The sequence below is a fragment of the Chroicocephalus ridibundus genome, chromosome 11 (assembly GCF_963924245.1).
Source record: "Chroicocephalus ridibundus chromosome 11, bChrRid1.1, whole genome shotgun sequence".
NCBI classification, from domain to species: domain Eukaryota; kingdom Metazoa; phylum Chordata; class Aves; order Charadriiformes; family Laridae; genus Chroicocephalus; species Chroicocephalus ridibundus.
The window spans coordinates 1611895-1630498 of record NC_086294.1 but is presented as its reverse complement, the minus strand read 5'-3'; the positions used below and the strand labels follow the sequence as shown (position 1 = coordinate 1630498).

Here is an 18604-nt window from a genome sequence, read left to right as displayed (position 1 = left end):
CCAGAACAACACACAGAGAACCCAGAACCACAGTATCCAGCGGCATTAGTCCCCACAGAATACCTCTCACTCATTAGCATTACAATCCAGGCAATATTCAGTCCATCCGACATAAAGATATAACCACTGAAGAGGAACAAAAGTACATCTCTCAGACTCATCATCTTTAGGTAAGAGCGACTCACCTGTAGCATCACTGGTGGTTACTTTCCAGAATAAGAAACATTTTCAGGGCAGGAGAATTGGTTCTAAGGCACACTTTCCCTTAACATTATCAGAGATTTCTGGGGAACCTGGACAGAAAAAAAATCACATTCTGCAAAAGCCTCGAAATCACTGAGCAACAATCAGTGCTTATGCGCTTCTATCACAGGGGAAGCAGAAGGGACACCTGAAAGCTAAGGATATTCCCCCACTGTCAACCTCAGCTCAAAAGAGTGGAAAAGTCTTCCCCCACACTGATGCCAAACAGCCCAAAGCTTTGTAATCAGGCAGCTGTGAAAATTTTATCATCTGCACCTCATTCATGGTTACCAGCACACCGTCAATGTGAGAGAAGGAAAACCAAAAGCGTGGAAATTTCTGCTGAGAGAAGAAAACCAAAGAACCCAATTCCATTTTATTGAAACGCAAGGTTTGGCACAATCTTGAATATTGAGAGTGCTTCTTCCCCTGCCTACCAAGAGAGATGAGCACAGAGATGACTGAGGAGTGCTTGGCATAAGGCAGACAAAGTGATCCAAATTTCAAAAACCACCTGTTGGACCAACAACATACCACATTCAGGAGCAAATAATTAAAGGAAATACTGGCAGATGTCTTCATATCACACATGAATACCATGGAGGACAAAAGGGTGACTGATGTCAGAACTTCAGGAGGACCTGAGAGGATCCTGGGCACGCAACTCAGTGCATCAGGCCTCTTCTCAAGGTTTTCTATTGGCATCCTCTATGACATGCCATGGGAAATGAGATTTCCAGCTAAATGGACATTCTCCAGTACTTCACCAATGACACAGAGTGTGTTCTACCCAGCACCTCCATTTCCCTCAGGAAAGACTCTTCCTCAGTCAAAGTCACCCTCCCAGTGATGCATACCCAGGCCCCACTCCATGACACGAAGAGCATCACTGCCGCAGTACTCAGACATTGCTCCAACAAAATAACATGCCCCAGCCCTCAATACCACGCGGAGCATGACCCAGGCCTTCACACATCCTCATCTTCCCTCATCGTCACCACGAAGAACATATAGACGGATGCAAAGGCACTCACTTTTTGGCAGTCTCAAAGTCTAATTGTGCTCACAATATCAATGGTGTAGGAAAATTTGTACCATAGAAAACCAGAGCTGGGCTGCTCTGCAGGGTTTGGCGTGTACTTGCACATATCAGAAGGAGCCATGTGTAATACGACAAAGCATCTCTACTGAGGTGACTGTGCAGGTGCACAAGTAGAGGTATTCGAGAGTACAAAGATTATAGCCACCTCATCATCGTGTGCCTTTAAAAATCCTGCCTGAGGAGCACAGAATCATCATGGGAACATCAGTGGTGGTGGAAGCTGCTACAGATGCCCACCACTACACAAGGACAGCAGATTGAAGCTCTACCCTCCCACTACACCCTTACCAAAACAAGAGGGAAAAGGTCCATCAGCTAGTATTCAGCAGTCTGCATGTCTCCCCCTCTTACCAACACAGAGCCTACATCAGGACAACACAAGCACAAGGGGCTGTCTCTGGTGTAAGATATTCTTAACCTCAAAAGACATTGTGAGCATTTCAATGCAACGTTCTGTCACAACACCGGTAAGTCCTCAAAGTCCAGACCTTTGGAGCCTGTGAAAGCATCCAGCAGAAGAATACTCTGAAGCCATCCTGCCTCATGCTTCCTTCTAAGTATCCCCCATTCCCCACTCTGGGACACGTGTTCTCAAGACAAGCACATCTCCCATTCTTGTATGCTTATGACATGACCCTTGGGCTTGCCCAAGGATTTCCATACCTTTTCTATGACAGAAAACCAGTGCTGGGCTGCTCTGCAGGGTTTTGCAGGTACATGCATGTATCAGAACACGTTGGTGATAAGAGGACACACTATCTCTGTCGATGTCACTTGTGCAAGTACAAAAGTAGGGGAAGTCAAACTCCTTCTCTGCCCTTACAAATCCTTCCTGAGGAGGCTCAAGGAACCATCACGACAATATCAACAGCTGCCGAAGCTCATTTACATGCCCACCACAACACAATGACAGCAGATTGAAGCACTACCCTCCCACAACACCTTTCCCAAGACAGCAGTGAAAGTGTTCATCAAACAGTATTCCACAGTCTGCACCTCAACCCCCACTTACCAACATATTGCCACCTCGGGTAGGCAGCAGCACAAGGGATTGTCTCTGGTAGGAAATGTGGACATTGTGGGCATTTCAATACCACACACTACCTCAAGATCCATAAGGCCTCCAACTCCAGACACCTTTAGACCCTGAGAAAGGAGCCTTGGCGGCAATACTCTCTGCCCGTCCTGACTCATGCGCTCCTCTAGGCATCCTCCATTCAACAGTCTGTGACATGCATTCTCAACACAAGCACATCATCTCCCATTCTTGTCCTCTTATGACACAGCCCATTGTTTTCCCAAGAATTTCCAGTTCCTTCACACAAGGCTTCCAATAAGCAAGGGCACCCTTCGCGTCACGTAATGGCCAGGCCTTACACAGTGCCACTGACACGTTCACCTCTGTGACATGCCACAATTCCCTTTCCCACCTCAACGCACAATTGACTTTTGTTTACCATTACCATCCATGACAGCACCATAAAAAACATACAGAAAGAACCATCCACATGGTGTCCAGCAAACTCTCGGCAGTTGACCCTTCATGTTAGGCAATGCTTCAGCAATTTCAGAGGGGAATGTTACAGACCTGAGAGCAATACTCTTTCTAGGGGTCATGTCAGCACAACTCTAATAGCAATAGGCACTGATTTCACGCTGAGAGAAACTAACCCTCTTGTTGACAAGAACACCAATCTAGCGGATGATATCTACTGAGTAGGTTGGGTTGAGAGGGGATTTGTTGTTGAAAAGAGAATTTCCAGGCAATTTTTAAGGGTGTTGCTACTAATGCAAATAACGAAAGAATATGAGAACAGGTCAGTGCACATCAAGCCACCAGTCCAGCCAGGAATGCAAGTTCACAGGACATTGTGGGCATGTCAGTATCGCACGTTATCTCAAGACACAGAAGGGCTCCAACTTCAGACACCCTGGGAGCCTGTGAGAATATCCTGGGCAGGAAGATTCTGTGCCCTTCCTTCCTGCCTCATGCGTTTCTCTAGGCATCCTCCATTCCCCATTCTGGGATGTGTGTTCTCAAGACAAACAGATCATCTCCCACTATTGCCTTATGACACGGACCATGGTCTTCCCAAGGATTTCCAGTTCCTTCACACAAGTCTTCCCACTGCTCAAGGTCACCCTTCACAACAAGACATGGACACGCCCTACTCCCACATTTACCTCTGCAACATGACATAGTTTCCTTTCCCACCTCAGGGCTCACTCCAGCTTTTGCAGACCCTAGGAACACTGGTGGCTCAAATTCAGCCAGCAGTCAACCAACACCCCCAGGTCCTTTTCTGCCAGGCAGCTCTCCAGCATCTCTGCCCCAAGCCTCTAGTGCTGCATGGGGGTTGCTGTAATCCAAGAACAGGACACGGCACTTGGCCTTGTTCAACCTCATGCCATTGGCCTCAGCCCATCAATCCAGCCTGTCCACATCCCTCTGCAGACCCTCAAGCAGGTCCACACTCCCACCCACCTTGGTGTTGGCTGCAAACTTCCTGAGGGTGCCTTCGATCCCCTCGTCCAGATCATTCATAAAGATATAAAGAGAACAGGCCACAGTACCAAGCCCTGCAGAACACCACTCGTGACCCACTGACAACTGGATTTAACTCCGTTCACCACCACCCTCTGCGCCCGGCCCTCTAGCCACTTTTTTACCCAGCGCAGAGTACTCCCGTCCAAGCCATGGGCAAACAGTTCCTCCAGCAGAATGCTGTGGGAAACCCTATCAAAGGCTTTACATAAGTCAAGATAAACAACATCCACAGCCTTTCCCTCATCCACCAAGCGGGTCACTTTGTCACAGAAGGAGATCAGGTTTGTCAAGCAGGACCTGCCTTTCATGAACCCATGCTGACTGGGCCTGATCACATGGTTGTCCTCCATGTGCCACATAATGGCACTCAGGCTGATCTGTTCCATGACCTTCCCAGGCAACAAGGTCAGACTCACAGGCCTGTACTTCCCCAGATCCTCCTTCCAGCCCTTCTTGTGGATCGGCGTCATTCATTTCATGCTATGACAGAACAAACCAAACACTGACAAGCACCCCGATTCAACAGATTCTATTGATTCTGTAGGAGACTTTGGGGTTTGGGGTTTTGTTATCAGGGGATTTGTTTGTTGGTTGGTAGGGCTTTTGTGTTAAAAAGAAGGTTTACGGGTCTCTTGTGACGGTGTGGCTGCAGATACAAATCCTGAAAAACATCATAAAGGCAGCATATATCATGCCACTTCTCTGGCCAGGAACACAAGTCCACAACCATTCCCATCAGAGAGAGCACCATAAAAAACCTAGAGATGGTATCATATACACTGTGTTCAACAGACTCGCTGTAGTTGACACTTCATGTTTTGCAATGCTTCAGCTGTACCAGATGTAAATGTTACACACCTGGGAGCTCTGTTACAACATCTGAAATGTTACACAGCTATTTGTAGAGATGGTGTCAGGATAGCTCTGGCAATGGGCTTAGGTTTCCTTGCGTGAGAGAACAACCCAAATGTTGATGAGCACAGCACTGCAATGGATAATATCTAACGTATGGGAAAGTTTGGGTTTTTTTTTTGAAAAGAAAGTCTCCAGGGCTTCCATAAGGCTGACAATGTTGATGCAAATATTGAAAGACTCTCAAAAGAGCCCTGCGTACATCATATCCCATCACTTCTCCACACAGGAACGACAATCTATAACATGGATTGGGGCAGCAGGAAAAGAAAATTCCCCTTTCTGACACCTACCTTGGGTCACACTCCCCTCCCTGAACACTTTATTCTAGAATGTAAAGTAACAACATAGGTGGAAAAAGAACAGAGGAGAAGACCACAACGCCATCCCTACTTTCTGAAAGACTCTGGTGGGTGAATAAATATCACAAAATCACAGGATGGGGACAGAAAATCCTGAAGTCCAATGGTCACCCTGAGTCACAAACTTGAAAAGCACAATCAAAGAAGAGGAGGACAGAGTATTCGACGAGAAATCACAGCTGCAACCAGCACAGTCTTCAGACAGCAACGGTGTCTGATAAGTGCAATAAAGCACTAAATACTGCCAGGGGGACCGTCACCACCACAGCCTGAGACTCTTGCACTCCTTCAGCAAGCTCAGGTGGAAATGCTACACACCAGCAAGCCGATGGCATTGCACCTCTCGTCGCAATCACACTCACACCCGCAACATTAAATCTCAGCTGCATCGGTAAAAGCTAGTGGGTGCTGCAATACAGTTACTTTTCCCCAAAAAGCAAAAGCCGAAGGGGCTGTGGCAAGGACGCGAAGGCAGATGGTCCCATTCACAGGTCCCATTCACATCCTTAAGCACCCGACAACCACCCACCGCCCCCGCGGGACGGGGCCACCTCCCAACAGCGACTGCCCAGGGGACGCGACAGGAGGGTTAGAAGGGGCGAGAGGCGAGAAAGGGAGGGCCACTGACCGTGTCCAGGAGAGCGGGCGCCTCCGGATGCGACTCCTTCGCCGCGGGGACGGGCGGCGGCGGCGGCGGCGGCGGGAAGTTGGGGCTGAAAACCATCAGGTCGCTCTTGCCCGCGCCGTCCGCCACGCACAGGCTCCGGCTCTGCCGCTGCGAGTACGACCAGCTCCCCACTTCGCTGGCGCACACCAGCGTCGCCGCACCGGGCCCCGACAGCACGGCCGCCCGCGGCGCCCACCGCGACGCCACGTACAGCACCACCGCCAGCAGGAACAGGCTCGACACCGCGCAGATCGCCACCACCAGCCACACGTTCGTCGCCGCAGACGACGACACCGACGCGCCGCCCTCCGCCGGACGCAGCCCTACCCCCGACAACGACGACGACGACGACGAGCCCGCGGCCGCCAGCGCCGCCTCGCCGCCCTCCACCAGCGACACGCTCAGCGTGGCCGTGGCCGAGAGCGACGGCTCCCCGTGGTCACGCACCACGATCACCAGCCGCTGCCGCGGGCCGTCCGCCTCCTCCAGCGCCCGCGCCGTGCTCACCTCGCCGCTGTACAGCCCCACGCGGAACGGGCCCTTCCCCCGCGGCTCCCACAGCTCGTAGCGCAGCCACGCGTTGTAGCCCGAGTCCGCGTCCACCGCCCGGATCTTCGCCACCACCTGCCCCGCCGGCGTCCCCCACGACGCCCACGCCCACGCCCACACCGACCCCGACCCCGGCACCGACGCTGCCTCTGCCGACGACCCGGACCACGCGCCGCCGCCCGACGCCGGCAGCAGCGCCGGCGCGTTGTCGTTCTCGTCCACCACGAAGACCTGCACCGTGGCGTTGCCGCACAGCGACGGTTCCCCCGCGTCCACCGCACGCACCTCGAACTGCAGCACCTGCACCTCCTCGTAGTCCAACGGCCGCAGCGCCCACAGCCGCCCGCTCTCCGCGTCCACCGACACGTAGCTCGACGCCGACCGCCACCCCCCGCCCGACGACGCGCCCCCGACACCGCCCTCCCACACCGAGTAGCTCACGCGCCCGTTGCCCGCCTCGTCCGGGTCCCGCGCCCACACACGCGCCAGCTCCGCGCCCGCCGCGTTGTTCTCCCGCGCCAGCACCGTGTACACCGCCTGCGCGAACGCCGGCGCGTTGTCGTTCACGTCCGACACCGGCACACGCACCCCGCGACTGGCGCGCAGCGGCGGCGACCCGCCGTCCTCCGCACGCACCTCCACCTCGTACTCCGACACCCGCTCCCGGTCCAGCGCCTCCCGCAGCACCAGCGAGTACGACCCCGCGAACGTCGACACCAGACCGAACGGCGACGCCGGCCACACCGCGCACCGCACGCGCCCGTTCGACCCCGAGTCCCGGTCCGACACGCTCAGCAGCGCCACCACCGTCCCCACCGCCGCGTCCTCCGACACCGGCACCGACAGCGACGTCACCCACACCTCCGGCGCGTTGTCGTTCACGTCCAACACCTCCAGCTCCACGCTGCAATGGCCCGACAGCGGGGGCGTCCCCTTATCTTTCGCCTTAATGTGGAGGTCGTAGAAAGTAACTGTCTCAAAGTCCAGGGCGCCCCTCAGTCTGATCTCCCCACTGTTCGCATCGATGCTGAATACATCTGAGGCCGAGGCAGGAACAATAGTATCAATTTCATAAAGCACTTCCCCATATATTCCCAAGTCTGGATCCGTGGCGTTCACACACACCACCAGCGTCCCCTCTGCAGCGCTCTCCGGCAACTGCACTTTATACACCGACTGGTTGAACTGGGGCGCGTTGTCATTCACGTCCAGCACCGAGATCAACAGCTCCATCGTGCCCGTCAGCGACGGACGGCCACCGTCACTCGCCGTCAACACCAAACGGTGCACAGGCAAAGTCTCGCGGTCCAGCGCTTTCGTGAGTACCAGGAACACAGATTTCCTTATTTCATCAGAGGATTTAACATCGAGTGTAAAGTGCTCGCTGGGGCTGAGTGTATAGGAGAGCTGCGCGTTGGCTCCGATATCTGCATCCGATGCGCCCTCCAGCGGGAACCGGGACCCCGGCAGCGACGATTCCGCCATGCTGAGGTTTTTGCGGGCGGCGGGGAAGAGCGGGGCGTTGTCGTTGATGTCGGTCACCTCCAGCTCCACGTGGAAGACGCGCAGCGGCCGCTCCACCAGCACCTCCAGGCGCAGGGCGCACGGCGCGCTCTTCCCGCACAGCTCCTCCCGGTCCAGACGCGAGCTCACCACCAGCGCCCCGCTCGCCCCGCTCACCTCCACGCTCGCACGACGGCCCTGCGACACCAGACGCAGGCGCCGCGACTCCGCTTCGCCCGCCTCCAGGCCCAGGTCCTGCGACAGACGACCCACCACCGTCCCGGCCTTGGCTTCCTCCGGCACCGAGTACCGCACCTGACCAGCGACCAGCGACCACGCCGCCTGCACCACCACCACCACCCGCAACACGGAACACCAACTCACGACCATCGCCGCCGCACAGCCCGCCGCCGCCGCCCGCACGGGCCCCTCACGGCTCCCCGCCGCCGCCCGGACGCACCGGCTCTCCTCACCGCCCCGCGCCGCCCCCCCGCGCTCACAGCCGGGCTCTCCGCCGCACCGGGGCGGAGCCGCCTCAACGCTCCCACGCCTTTTCTGAGCCTGCAGCGACACCGTGTGCTGCTCCGACGCCTCACACGCTCCACACTACTAATACGAGTCCCCGGACGCGGGCTCGTCACCTCCTCTCTGGTCTCTTCCTTCTCCCTTTTCTTCTTCCTCCCTTCCGCCCTTTCTTTCCTTTTCCATGCTTGCTTGCTGTTTGCTTCCTTAGATTCCTTTAATCCTTTCGTCCTCGTTCCGCCTGCCTTTTTCTTTCCTACCGTTTTATAATCGTTTTCTGCTTTACTGCCTTCCTTCTTTTCTCTCTCTCTGCCTTCTTGTCTTTCCACCTTCTTCTTCCTCTCTCTCTTCTTCATTCTTCGTTTCGTTCTCGCCCTGCCGTGCCCTGGTCTTTACTCCCCGTTCTCTTCTCCTTCCGTCCTTCTCTCTTCTTTCCCACGTTGGCAGCTCCCCAGTCGCGCCGCGGCGGACACCATCAAAGGCGGAGCCATCACCGCCAATTACGGGACATCGGCGCCGGAGATCGGTACTTTAACCAAGGCGGAGGCTGTTAGGGACCAGTTCAGCGTCTAGAGAAAATCGTGCTGCACCCTGGTAGTCTCCTTCATCATTTCTTTTCATTCTCTTCTTTCTCATCTTCCTTCCTTTATTACTTCCTTGCCTCATTTATTCCTTTCTTGCCTTTTTTTTTTCAATTCGTTTTCCTCCTTCTTTCCTTGCTTCTTGCCTTCTTCCTCTCCCTACCTTCCTTTCTCGGTCCTGTGATAGCATCGGTGCATACTAGTAAACTCCTTTATCGTTTCTTCCTTTCTTTATCTTCTTTCTTTCTATTCCTTGCTTCATGCTTTTTTTTCTCTCGATTGCTTTTCTTTCTACTCCTTGCTTCGAACTTTCTTTCTCTCTATTGCTTTTCTTTCTCTCTATTGTTCCCTCCTTCTTTCTCTTCTCTATGCCCTTACTCCTTCTCTTCTTTTTCCTGTCCTACCCTCCCATTCTCTTCTTCCATTTACCAGTCTGTTTTCTATATGACTACATCACACCTGCCATGGATCATGGACATGCCCTCAGGCGATATCTCTTTCCTTTTCCTCACTACTTCTCATCAAGCCTTTACACCATGTCCCTGAGTACCAAGAATGCCTAGGTCCTCAACTCCATTAACCATGCAGAGATAACATTACTGCGAGATAGCAATCTCCTCTATCATTAGTTGGTTTGTTCATTTGCTTTTTCATTCGTTCCCTCCTTCCTTACTTCCTTTTTCTTCCTCCTTTCTTTCTCCCTTGCTTCTTTTTTCCTTGCATAGATTCTTTCCTATCCTGCTTCCATTCTCGTTCTTTCCTTCTTCCTTTCCCATTGGTCCTTCTTCCTCTGTCTTCCTTTTTCATTTTATCTTCTCCTTCTTCTCTTTCTCTACCTTTTTCTTTTCTTCTCTGTCCTGTCCTAATCTTGATTCCCGTTCTCTTCTCCTTCCATCCTTCTCTCTTCTTTTCCCCCTTTAACAAAACATTTTCACACGGCTACACCACACTTGCTATGAAGCATGGAAATGCCCTTGACAAGAGTTCTCATTCCCCTACCCTTCTGCCTTCCATGCTTCCACATGGGGAACAAACTTCCGCTTTCCTAGAGTCTACGCAATACAGACAGACTGCCCGTGCACATCCTCATTCCTTCTGGAAGAAGATGACAACCTTCAGCCTCCAGTCCACTCAACGACCCATAAAATAACACAGCAAGGCAATCATATGGCAAAGAACAGACCTGCTACACCACAACAGAACCCACCACCCTCGGAAACACAAGCGCCATGTACTTGGACATCTGCACAAACAGGTTTCAATGAGCATAAACAATTTAAGGGAGTCGTCTGGGAACTCAAACCCATCACAGACCAGCAAGAAAATCCTCCAACACTGTATCACAGGGAAGAGCTGTTCCTCTGGCCTCATCTTCCACCTGCACGTTGAATGGCAAGCTCTTGCTGTCTCGTTCAGGCAGGCATGCACTGCCAGAACAACACAACAAAATCCTCAGTACCCAGGGACATTAGTCCCCAAGAACACCGGTCCTTCATCAGCATGAGACACAGCCAGACAAAAGCCACCAAGATAACACCATGACATTTTCACTGAGAACATTCCCACAACACCCAACACATCCACCCAGAGAAATGCACTGCGATCCCTCCTCCCTCCATGCTTGCTGCCATCTGCTCACACTGTGCCTGCAAGTGGAAGGAAAGGAACAAGAGCAGGCAGTGGTGCTTTGCTGCTCCAAGCCTACAGACTTTACAATCCAGGCAATATTTTATCCACCCAACATAAAGATAACACCACTGAACAGGAATAAAAGTACACCTGTCTCTCAAATGCACCTTCTTAAGGTATCATTGACTTACCTGGCTGCTTCTTCAGAATAACAAGCATGTTCAAGACAGGAGAACTGGTTCTAAGGCACATTTTCCCTTAATATTATCAGAGATTTCTGAGGAACCTGAACAGAAAAAAATTATGTTCTTCTAAAGCTGGAAATTACTATACAGTGTGAAGTGCTCCCTCATGCAATTCGGTCAAACGGTGTCCTGGTTTGAGCTAAAACACTACCAATTTTCTGTTCAGTAATTTTACTTCTTAGCTAGGTCTCTTCTGACTCTCTGAAATTAACAGCATATCATGCAGAAAATTGTTCGTTCTCAGAGTTATCAGATTAAAAATTGACCAACAGGAGTATTCCATTTTGTCTGCCCCATGCTCAGTATAAAAGCTGAGGGATCAAAGGGTCAGCTCTCTTTCTTCAAAGGCTGGCTTCTAAGGAGGACCCTGTCTGTTCATCTGCCTTTGATCCCGATCGGTGTGGATCCCCACCAAATCCCCTTTGATTCCCACCTATTTGACCAATAACATACCATCTTCAGGGGTGAATTTTTAAAGGAACCTATGGCAGATGTCTTCACATCACATAGGAATACCACAGAGGACAAAAGGGTGCAGGGATGTGCAGAACTTCTGGAGGACCTGAGAGGATCCTGAGGAATCAGCTCTGCACATCAGGCCTCTTCTCAAGGTTTTCTATGGGCATCTTCTACAACACGCCATGGGAAATGAGATCTCCAGCTAAGCGGACGTTCTCCACTCCTTCCACAATGACACAGACCGTGACACAGACACCCAGCATCTCCATTTCCATCACGCAAGACTCTTCCCCACTCAAAATCACCCTTCCAGTGACATATGCCCAGGACCAACTCTGGGCCACTAGGAGCATCACTGACACAATACCCAGACATTGCTCCACCACAATAACATGCTCCAGCTCTCAACACCACTCTAAGCGTGACCCAGGCCTTCGCATATGCTCACCTTCCCTCATCATTGGCACAAAGAACATATGGACAGATGCCAAGTCACTCACTGTCTGGCAGACGCTTTCCAGATGCCTGAGCTTCACCTGAAATACTTTCTGCCTTTTCAGCATTTTCAGGTGCAAACTCTACAGACCTGCACATTACTGTTCATAAAGACTCTGTGATTAGAGCTGTGAAAGAGCTGTGACAGCTCAGATCCCAGTCCACACAGATTACAGTCTTCAAGAGAACCACACCAAACGCTGAAGCGCAAGTGTACTCACAATATCAACAGGGTGGGGAAATCCATACCATAGAAAAGCAGAGCTGGGCTGCTCTGCAGGGTTTGGCGAGTACGTGGACATATCAGAATGAGCCATGTGTAATTGGACACAGCATATCTACCAAGTGCAAATGCAAGTGCACACGTAGGAGAAGTCAGGAGCACAAAGATTATACTCACCTCTTCACCTCCTCCTTTACGTATTCTGCCTTAGGAGGAGAAATGAATCATCATGGCAACATCAATGGCTGTGGAAGCTCCTGTACATGCCCACCACAACACCAGGACAGCAGATTGCAGGGATACACACCCACAACACCTTTCCCAAAACAAGAGGGAAAAGGTCCTTCAGACAGTAATTAGCAGTCTGCATGTCACCCCTCTTACCAATACATTGCCTGCATCATGCCAACAGCAGCACAAGGGACTTTCTCTCGTGGGAGATATTAAGAACCTGAAAGGGCTTTGGCAGCATTTCAATTTCAGGTTCTATCTCAACATTGAGAAGGCCTCCAACCCTAGACACTTGGGAGTCTGGGAAAGGATCCTGGGAAAGAAAACTAAGTAACCATCCTGCCTCATGCTTCCTTCTAGGCATCCCCCATGCCCCACTCTGGGACAGGTGTTCTCAAGACATGCACATCATGTCCCGTTCTTGTCTTCTTATGACATGCCTCATCATTTTCCCCAAGGATTTACGTAGTGTTTCTAACAACAGAACACCACAGCTGGGCTGCTGTGAAGGGTTTGGTGTGTACCTGCACATATCAGAATGAGGTACTATTGACAAAAGGACACACTATCATTACAGATGCCACCTGTGCAAGTGACTAAGGTTAAGGTTAAGTCACACGCCCAAAGGTCACCCCCACTTCATTACCTCCCCTTAGAGATCCTGCCTCAGGAGGATCAAGAAACCATGATGGCAACATCAACAGCTGTGGAAGCTCCTGTACATGCCCACCACAACACCAGGATAGCAGACTGAAGTGCTACACACCCACAACACCTTTCCAAAAACAAGAGGGAAAAGGTCCATCATGCAGTGCTCAAGACAAGCACATCATATCGCATTACTCTCTTCTCATGGCATGGCCCACAGTCTTCCCAAGGATTTCCAGTTCCCTCACACAAGGCTTCCCAGTGCTCAACGTTACCCTTCAAATCAAGAAATGCCCAGACCCTACTCAGTGACACTGCCACATTCACCTCCACCGCATGCCACAGTGCCCCTTCCCATCTCAACACTCAATCTGAGTTTTGCTCACCCTTCCCATCAATGAGACCACCATAAAAAACATTCAGATGGTATCGTATACATGGTGTCCAGCAAAACTCTCGGCAGATGACCCTTTATGTTTGGCAATGCTTCAGCAATTACTGAGGGGAACGTTACAGACCTGAGAACAATACTCCTTGTAGAGGTCACGTCGGGACAACTCTAATGGCAACGGGCACTGATTTTCTGCTGAGAGAAGCCAACCCACATGTTGAAGAGAACACCGATCTAGTAGATGATATCTACTGTGTAGCACAATGGGTTAAGGGAGTTTTTTGTGGTTGGAAAGAGAATTTGAGGCTATTTGTAAGGGTGTTGCTATAAATGCAAATGATGAAAGAATATGAAAACAGGTCACTGTACGTCAAGACAATAGTCCAGCCAGAAACAAAAGTTCACAACCCGGGTAGGAGAGTGGGAGAAGAAAAAAAATGTTCCCGTTTCTAACACTTTGGGTCGTACTCCTCTGACTAAACACTTTCTACTACTAACTTTGGTTACAACATACTTGGAAAAAGAACACAGGAAAATTCCACAATGACTTCCCAATGTTCATAATGACTCCAATGGGTCAAAGAACAGGGAGAAATCACACCATTGGAACAGAAAATCTGTGACAAGTCCCAACTGTGCAAAAGTCTATTACAGACGAGAACGAAAGAAGAGGAGGACAGAGAATAAATCACTTCTAATATCAGCACGGTCAGCAGTCAGCGAAGGCAATAAAACACGAAAGAGTGCTTGGGGGACTGTCACCACCACAGCCTGTGTCTCTTGCACTCCTTCAGCAAGCTCGGGTGGAAATGCCACACACCAGTAAAGACAGAGCGTCTGCAAACCTGACGTAGTGGAACCTCTCATCGTAATCGGCCGTCATTTTACTCTACAGAAACACAACTCACCCACAAGACCGAACCTCAGCTGCGGACTGTAACTGCTGCTGAGCGTGTCAAATCCTTCTTTATCTTTCCCCCGAAATAAGGGGCGGGAAGCTGCGGCAAGGACGCAAAGGGAGGTGCTCTCATTAACAGGTCCCATTCACATCCTTAAGCACCCGACAACCACCCACCGCCCCCGCGGGATGAGGCACCCCTCCCAACAGCGACTGATCAGGGGACGGGACAGGAGGGAAAGAAGGGCGAGAAAAGGGAAACGGTCGAGAGGCGAGAAAGGGAGGGCCACTGACCGTGTCCAGGAGAGCGGGCGCCTCCGGATTCGACTCCTTCGCCGCGGGGACGGGCGCCGGCGCCGGCGGCGGCGGGAAGTTGGGGCTGAAAACCATCAGGTCGCTCTTGCCCGCGCCGTCCGCCACGCACAGGCTCCGGCTCTGCCGCTGCGAGTACGACCAGCTCCCCACTTCGCTGGCGCACACCAGCGTCGCCGCACCGGGCCCCGACAGCACGGCCGCCCGCGGCGCCCACCGCGACGCCACGTACAGCACCACCGCCAGCAGGAACAGGCTCGACACCGCGCAGATCGCCACCACCAGCCACACGTTCGTCGCCGCAGACGACGACACCGACGCGCCGCCCTCCGCCGGACGCAGCCCTACCCCCGACAACGACGACGACGACGACGAGCCCGCGGCCGCCAGCGCCGCCTCGCCGCCCTCCACCAGCGACACGCTCAGCGTGGCCGTGGCCGAGAGCGACGGCTCCCCGTGGTCACGCACCACGATCACCAGCCGCTGCCGCGGGCCGTCCGCCTCCTCCAGCGCCCGCGCCGTGCTCACCTCGCCGCTGTACAGCCCCACGCGGAACGGGCCCTTCCCCCGCGGCTCCCACAGCTCGTAGCGCAGCCACGCGTTGTAGCCCGAGTCCGCGTCCACCGCCCGGATCTTCGCCACCACCTGCCCCGCCGGCGTCCCCCACGACGCCCACGCCCACGCCCACACCGACCCCGACCCCGGCACCGGCACCGACGCCGCCTCCGACGACGACCCGGACCACGCGCCGCCGCCCGACGCCGGCAGCAGCGCCGGCGCGTTGTCGTTCTCGTCCACCACGAAGACCTGCACCGTGGCGTTGCCGCACAGCGACGGCTCCCCCGCGTCCACCGCACGCACCTCGAACTGCAGCACCTGCACCTCCTCGTAGTCCAACGGCCGCAGCGCCCACAGCCGCCCGCTCTCCGCGTCCACCGACACGTAGCTCGACGCCGACCGCCACCCCCCGCCCGACGACGCGCCCCCGACACCGCCCTCCCACACCGAGTAGCTCACGCGCCCGTTGCCCGCCTCGTCCGGGTCCCGCGCCCACACACGCGCCAGCTCCGCGCCCGCCGCGTTGTTCTCCCGCGCCAGCACCGTGTACACCGCCTGCGCGAACGCCGGCGCGTTGTCGTTCACGTCCGACACCGGCACACGCACCCCGCGACTGGCGCGCAGCGGCGGCGACCCGCCGTCCTCCGCACGCACCTCCACCTCGTACTCCGACACCCGCTCCCGGTCCAGCGCCTCCCGCAGCACCAGCGAGTACGACCCCGCGAACGTCGACACCAGACCGAACGGCGACGCCGGCCACACCGCGCACCGCACGCGCCCGTTCGACCCCGAGTCCCGGTCCGACACGCTCAGCAGCGCCACCACCGTCCCCACCGCCGCGTCCTCCGACACCGGCACCGACAGCGACGTCACCCACACCTCCGGCGCGTTGTCGTTCACGTCCACCACCTCCAGCACCACTTTGCAGTGACCGGACAGTGGTGGAATCCCCTTATCTGTCGCTTCGATTTGTATCTCGTATGAACGAACGTCCTCAAAGTCCAGGAGACCAGTCAGTCTGATCTCACCCGTCTTTGGATTTAAAAGGAAAAGATTTAATCCCTTTGGGGGAAAAGTATTGATCGGAGTGAACGACACGTCGGCATTATTTCCCTCGTCCGGGTCCGTGGCGTTCACACGCACCACCAGCGTCCCCTCTGCAGCGTTCTCCGGCAGCTGCACTTTATACACTGACTGGTTGAACTGGGGCGCATTGTCGTTGGCGTCCAGCACCGAGATCAACAGCTCCACCGTGCCTGTCAGTGACGGACGGCCACCGTCACTCGCCGTCAACACTAAACGGTGCACAGGCAAAGTCTCGCGGTCCAGCGGTTTCCTGAGCACCAGAAACAGGGATTCTCGGTATTCTTCACTCCGCTGTAAATCCAAACCAAAATACTCGCTGGGGCTGAGTGTATAGGAGAGCTCCGCGTTGGCTCCGATATCTGCATCCGACGCGCCCTCCAGCGGGAACCGGGATTCAGGAGGGGGATTCTCCGGTAAACTCAGGTTTTTGCGGGCGGCGGGGAAGAGCGGGGCGTTGTCGTTGATGTCGGTCACCTCCAGCTCCACGTGGAAGACGCGCAGCGGCCGCTCCACCAGCACCTCCAGGCGCAGGGCGCACGGCGCGCTCTTCCCGCACAGCTCCTCCCGGTCCAGACGCGAGCTCACCACCAGCGCCCCGCTCGCCCCGCTCACCTCCACGCTCGCACGACGGCCCTGCGACACCAGACGCAGGCGCCGCGACTCCGCTTCGCCCGCCTCCAGGCCCAGGTCCTGCGACAGACGACCCACCACCGTCCCGGCCTTGGCTTCCTCCGGCACAGAGTACCGCACCTGACCAGCGACCAGCGCCCACGCCGCCTCCACCACCACCACCACCCGCAACACGGAACACCAACTCACGACCATCGCCGCCGCCCAAGCAGCCGCCGCCGCCCGCACGGGCCCCGCACGGCTCCCCGCCGCCGCCCGGACGCACCGGCTCTCCTCACCGCCCCGCGCCGCCCCCCCGCGCTCACAGCCGGGCTCTCTGCCGCACCGGGGCGGAGCCGCCTCAACGCTCCCACGCCTTTTCTAAGCCTGCAGCGACACCGTGTGCTTCTCCGACGTCTCACACGCTCCACACCACTAAACGCGTCCCCGGACCCGAGCTCGTCATCTCCTCTCTCGTCTCTTCCTTCCCTTCTCCTCTTTCTTTTTCTTCGTTCTTTTTTTTTTATTGCTTTTTTGCTCTTTCCTTCTCCCTCTTACTTTCTTATCTTCTTTTCCTTTTTTCGAATTCTTTTTTCCTTCATTTATCTCTTTTCGTTCGTTTCTATTCTTCCTCATTTCTGTATTAGTTTTTTCCTTTTCTCTGTTCTTTTTTCTTTTCCTTTTCTTCCTTCTCTACCTTGTTCTTTTCAGTCTTCCTCTGCCGCGCCCTAGTCTTTACTTCTCTCTCCTTTCTTCTTCCACCCTTCTCTCTTCTTTATCCTCGCTGGCGGCTTCCCAGTCGCCTCCGGCGCCGCGGCGGACACCATCAAAGACGGAGCCATCAGCGTTAATTACATGCACCATCAGCGCCTGAGCGCGCTACTCTAACGAAGACGAAGGTTCTTAGAGACCAAATCTCCTCAGCGTCTACAATATCGCTGCACTCTTGTCGTCTCCTTCATGATTTCTTCCGTTCTTTCTCTTTTTTCTCCTCTTCTTTCCTTTATTACTTCCTTCCTTCATTTCTTCCTGACTTGCTTTTTCCTCCTTCTTTCTTTATTTCCTTCCTTCTTTCTCTCACTCACCACCTTTCTGTAGACAGTGATAGCGATCCACTGTTCTGTGGAAAGTGATCCTTTATCGTCTCTTCCTTTCTTTATCTTCTTTCTCTTGATTGTCTCCTTACTTCCTGCTTGCTATTCTTTCTCTCTGTTCTTCCCTCATCCCTTCTCTTCTCTATCCCCTTATTCCCTCTCTGCAGTCCTGTCCTCCAGCTCTGTTCTTTTTCCTCTTTGCCTCGGCTTTTTCTCCTTTACCAGTATACATTCTAATAGGACTACATCACACCCTCATGGAGAACAGACACGGCATCAGGCAGGGGCTCTTCCCTCTTCCTCACCACTTTTCATCATGACCTACACATTGTCCCACAGTACCAAGGATGCCGAACTCCTCAACTCCATTGACCATGCACAGATAACATTAGTGCGTGCTGGTCATCTCCTCTGTCCTCTCTTCCTTCCTTCATTACTTTCTTGCTGCATTTTCCCCTCCTTCTTTCATTTTCCCTTTCCTCCTTTTTCCTTCTACAGACTACGTCCTTTCCTCTGTCCTTTCTGACGTTTTTCTCTTATTATCCCTTTGGTCATCTCTCCCTTTCTCTTCCATACTCACACTTTTTCTCTTTTTTTTTCCCTCTTCCTTTTCTTTCTCTTCCTTTTTCTTTCCTGCCCTGTCCTGACCTATCCGTGACTCCTGTTCTTCTCTGCTTCCATCCTTCTCTCTTTTCTTTTTTCCCTTTAACAAAATTGTCTTCCACATGGCTACACCA

At 53.7% G+C, this 18604-nt stretch overlaps 2 protein-coding genes across 2 annotated transcripts in view; both read right to left on the bottom strand.

Moving 5' to 3' along the window:
* LOC134521820 (protocadherin alpha-C2-like) overlaps window positions 1-18604 on the bottom strand; it is a 195237-nt gene that overhangs the window by 127282 nt on the left and 49351 nt on the right. The gene's annotated exons all lie outside the window — the stretch shown is intronic.
* On the bottom strand, window positions 14341-18433 carry LOC134522101 (protocadherin alpha-2-like). Its single transcript, XM_063349403.1, has one exon. It carries the CDS (start codon window positions 16987-16989, stop codon window positions 14341-14343), a length of 2649 nt encoding a protein of 882 aa, XP_063205473.1. The 5' UTR covers window positions 16990-18433.

Bases quoted from the DNA above. Each gene is read 5' to 3' on its own strand.
- LOC134522101 (XM_063349403.1), bottom strand. From the start codon at position 16,989: ATGGTCGTGAGTTGGTGTTCCGTGTTGCGGGTGGTGGTGGTGGTGGAG.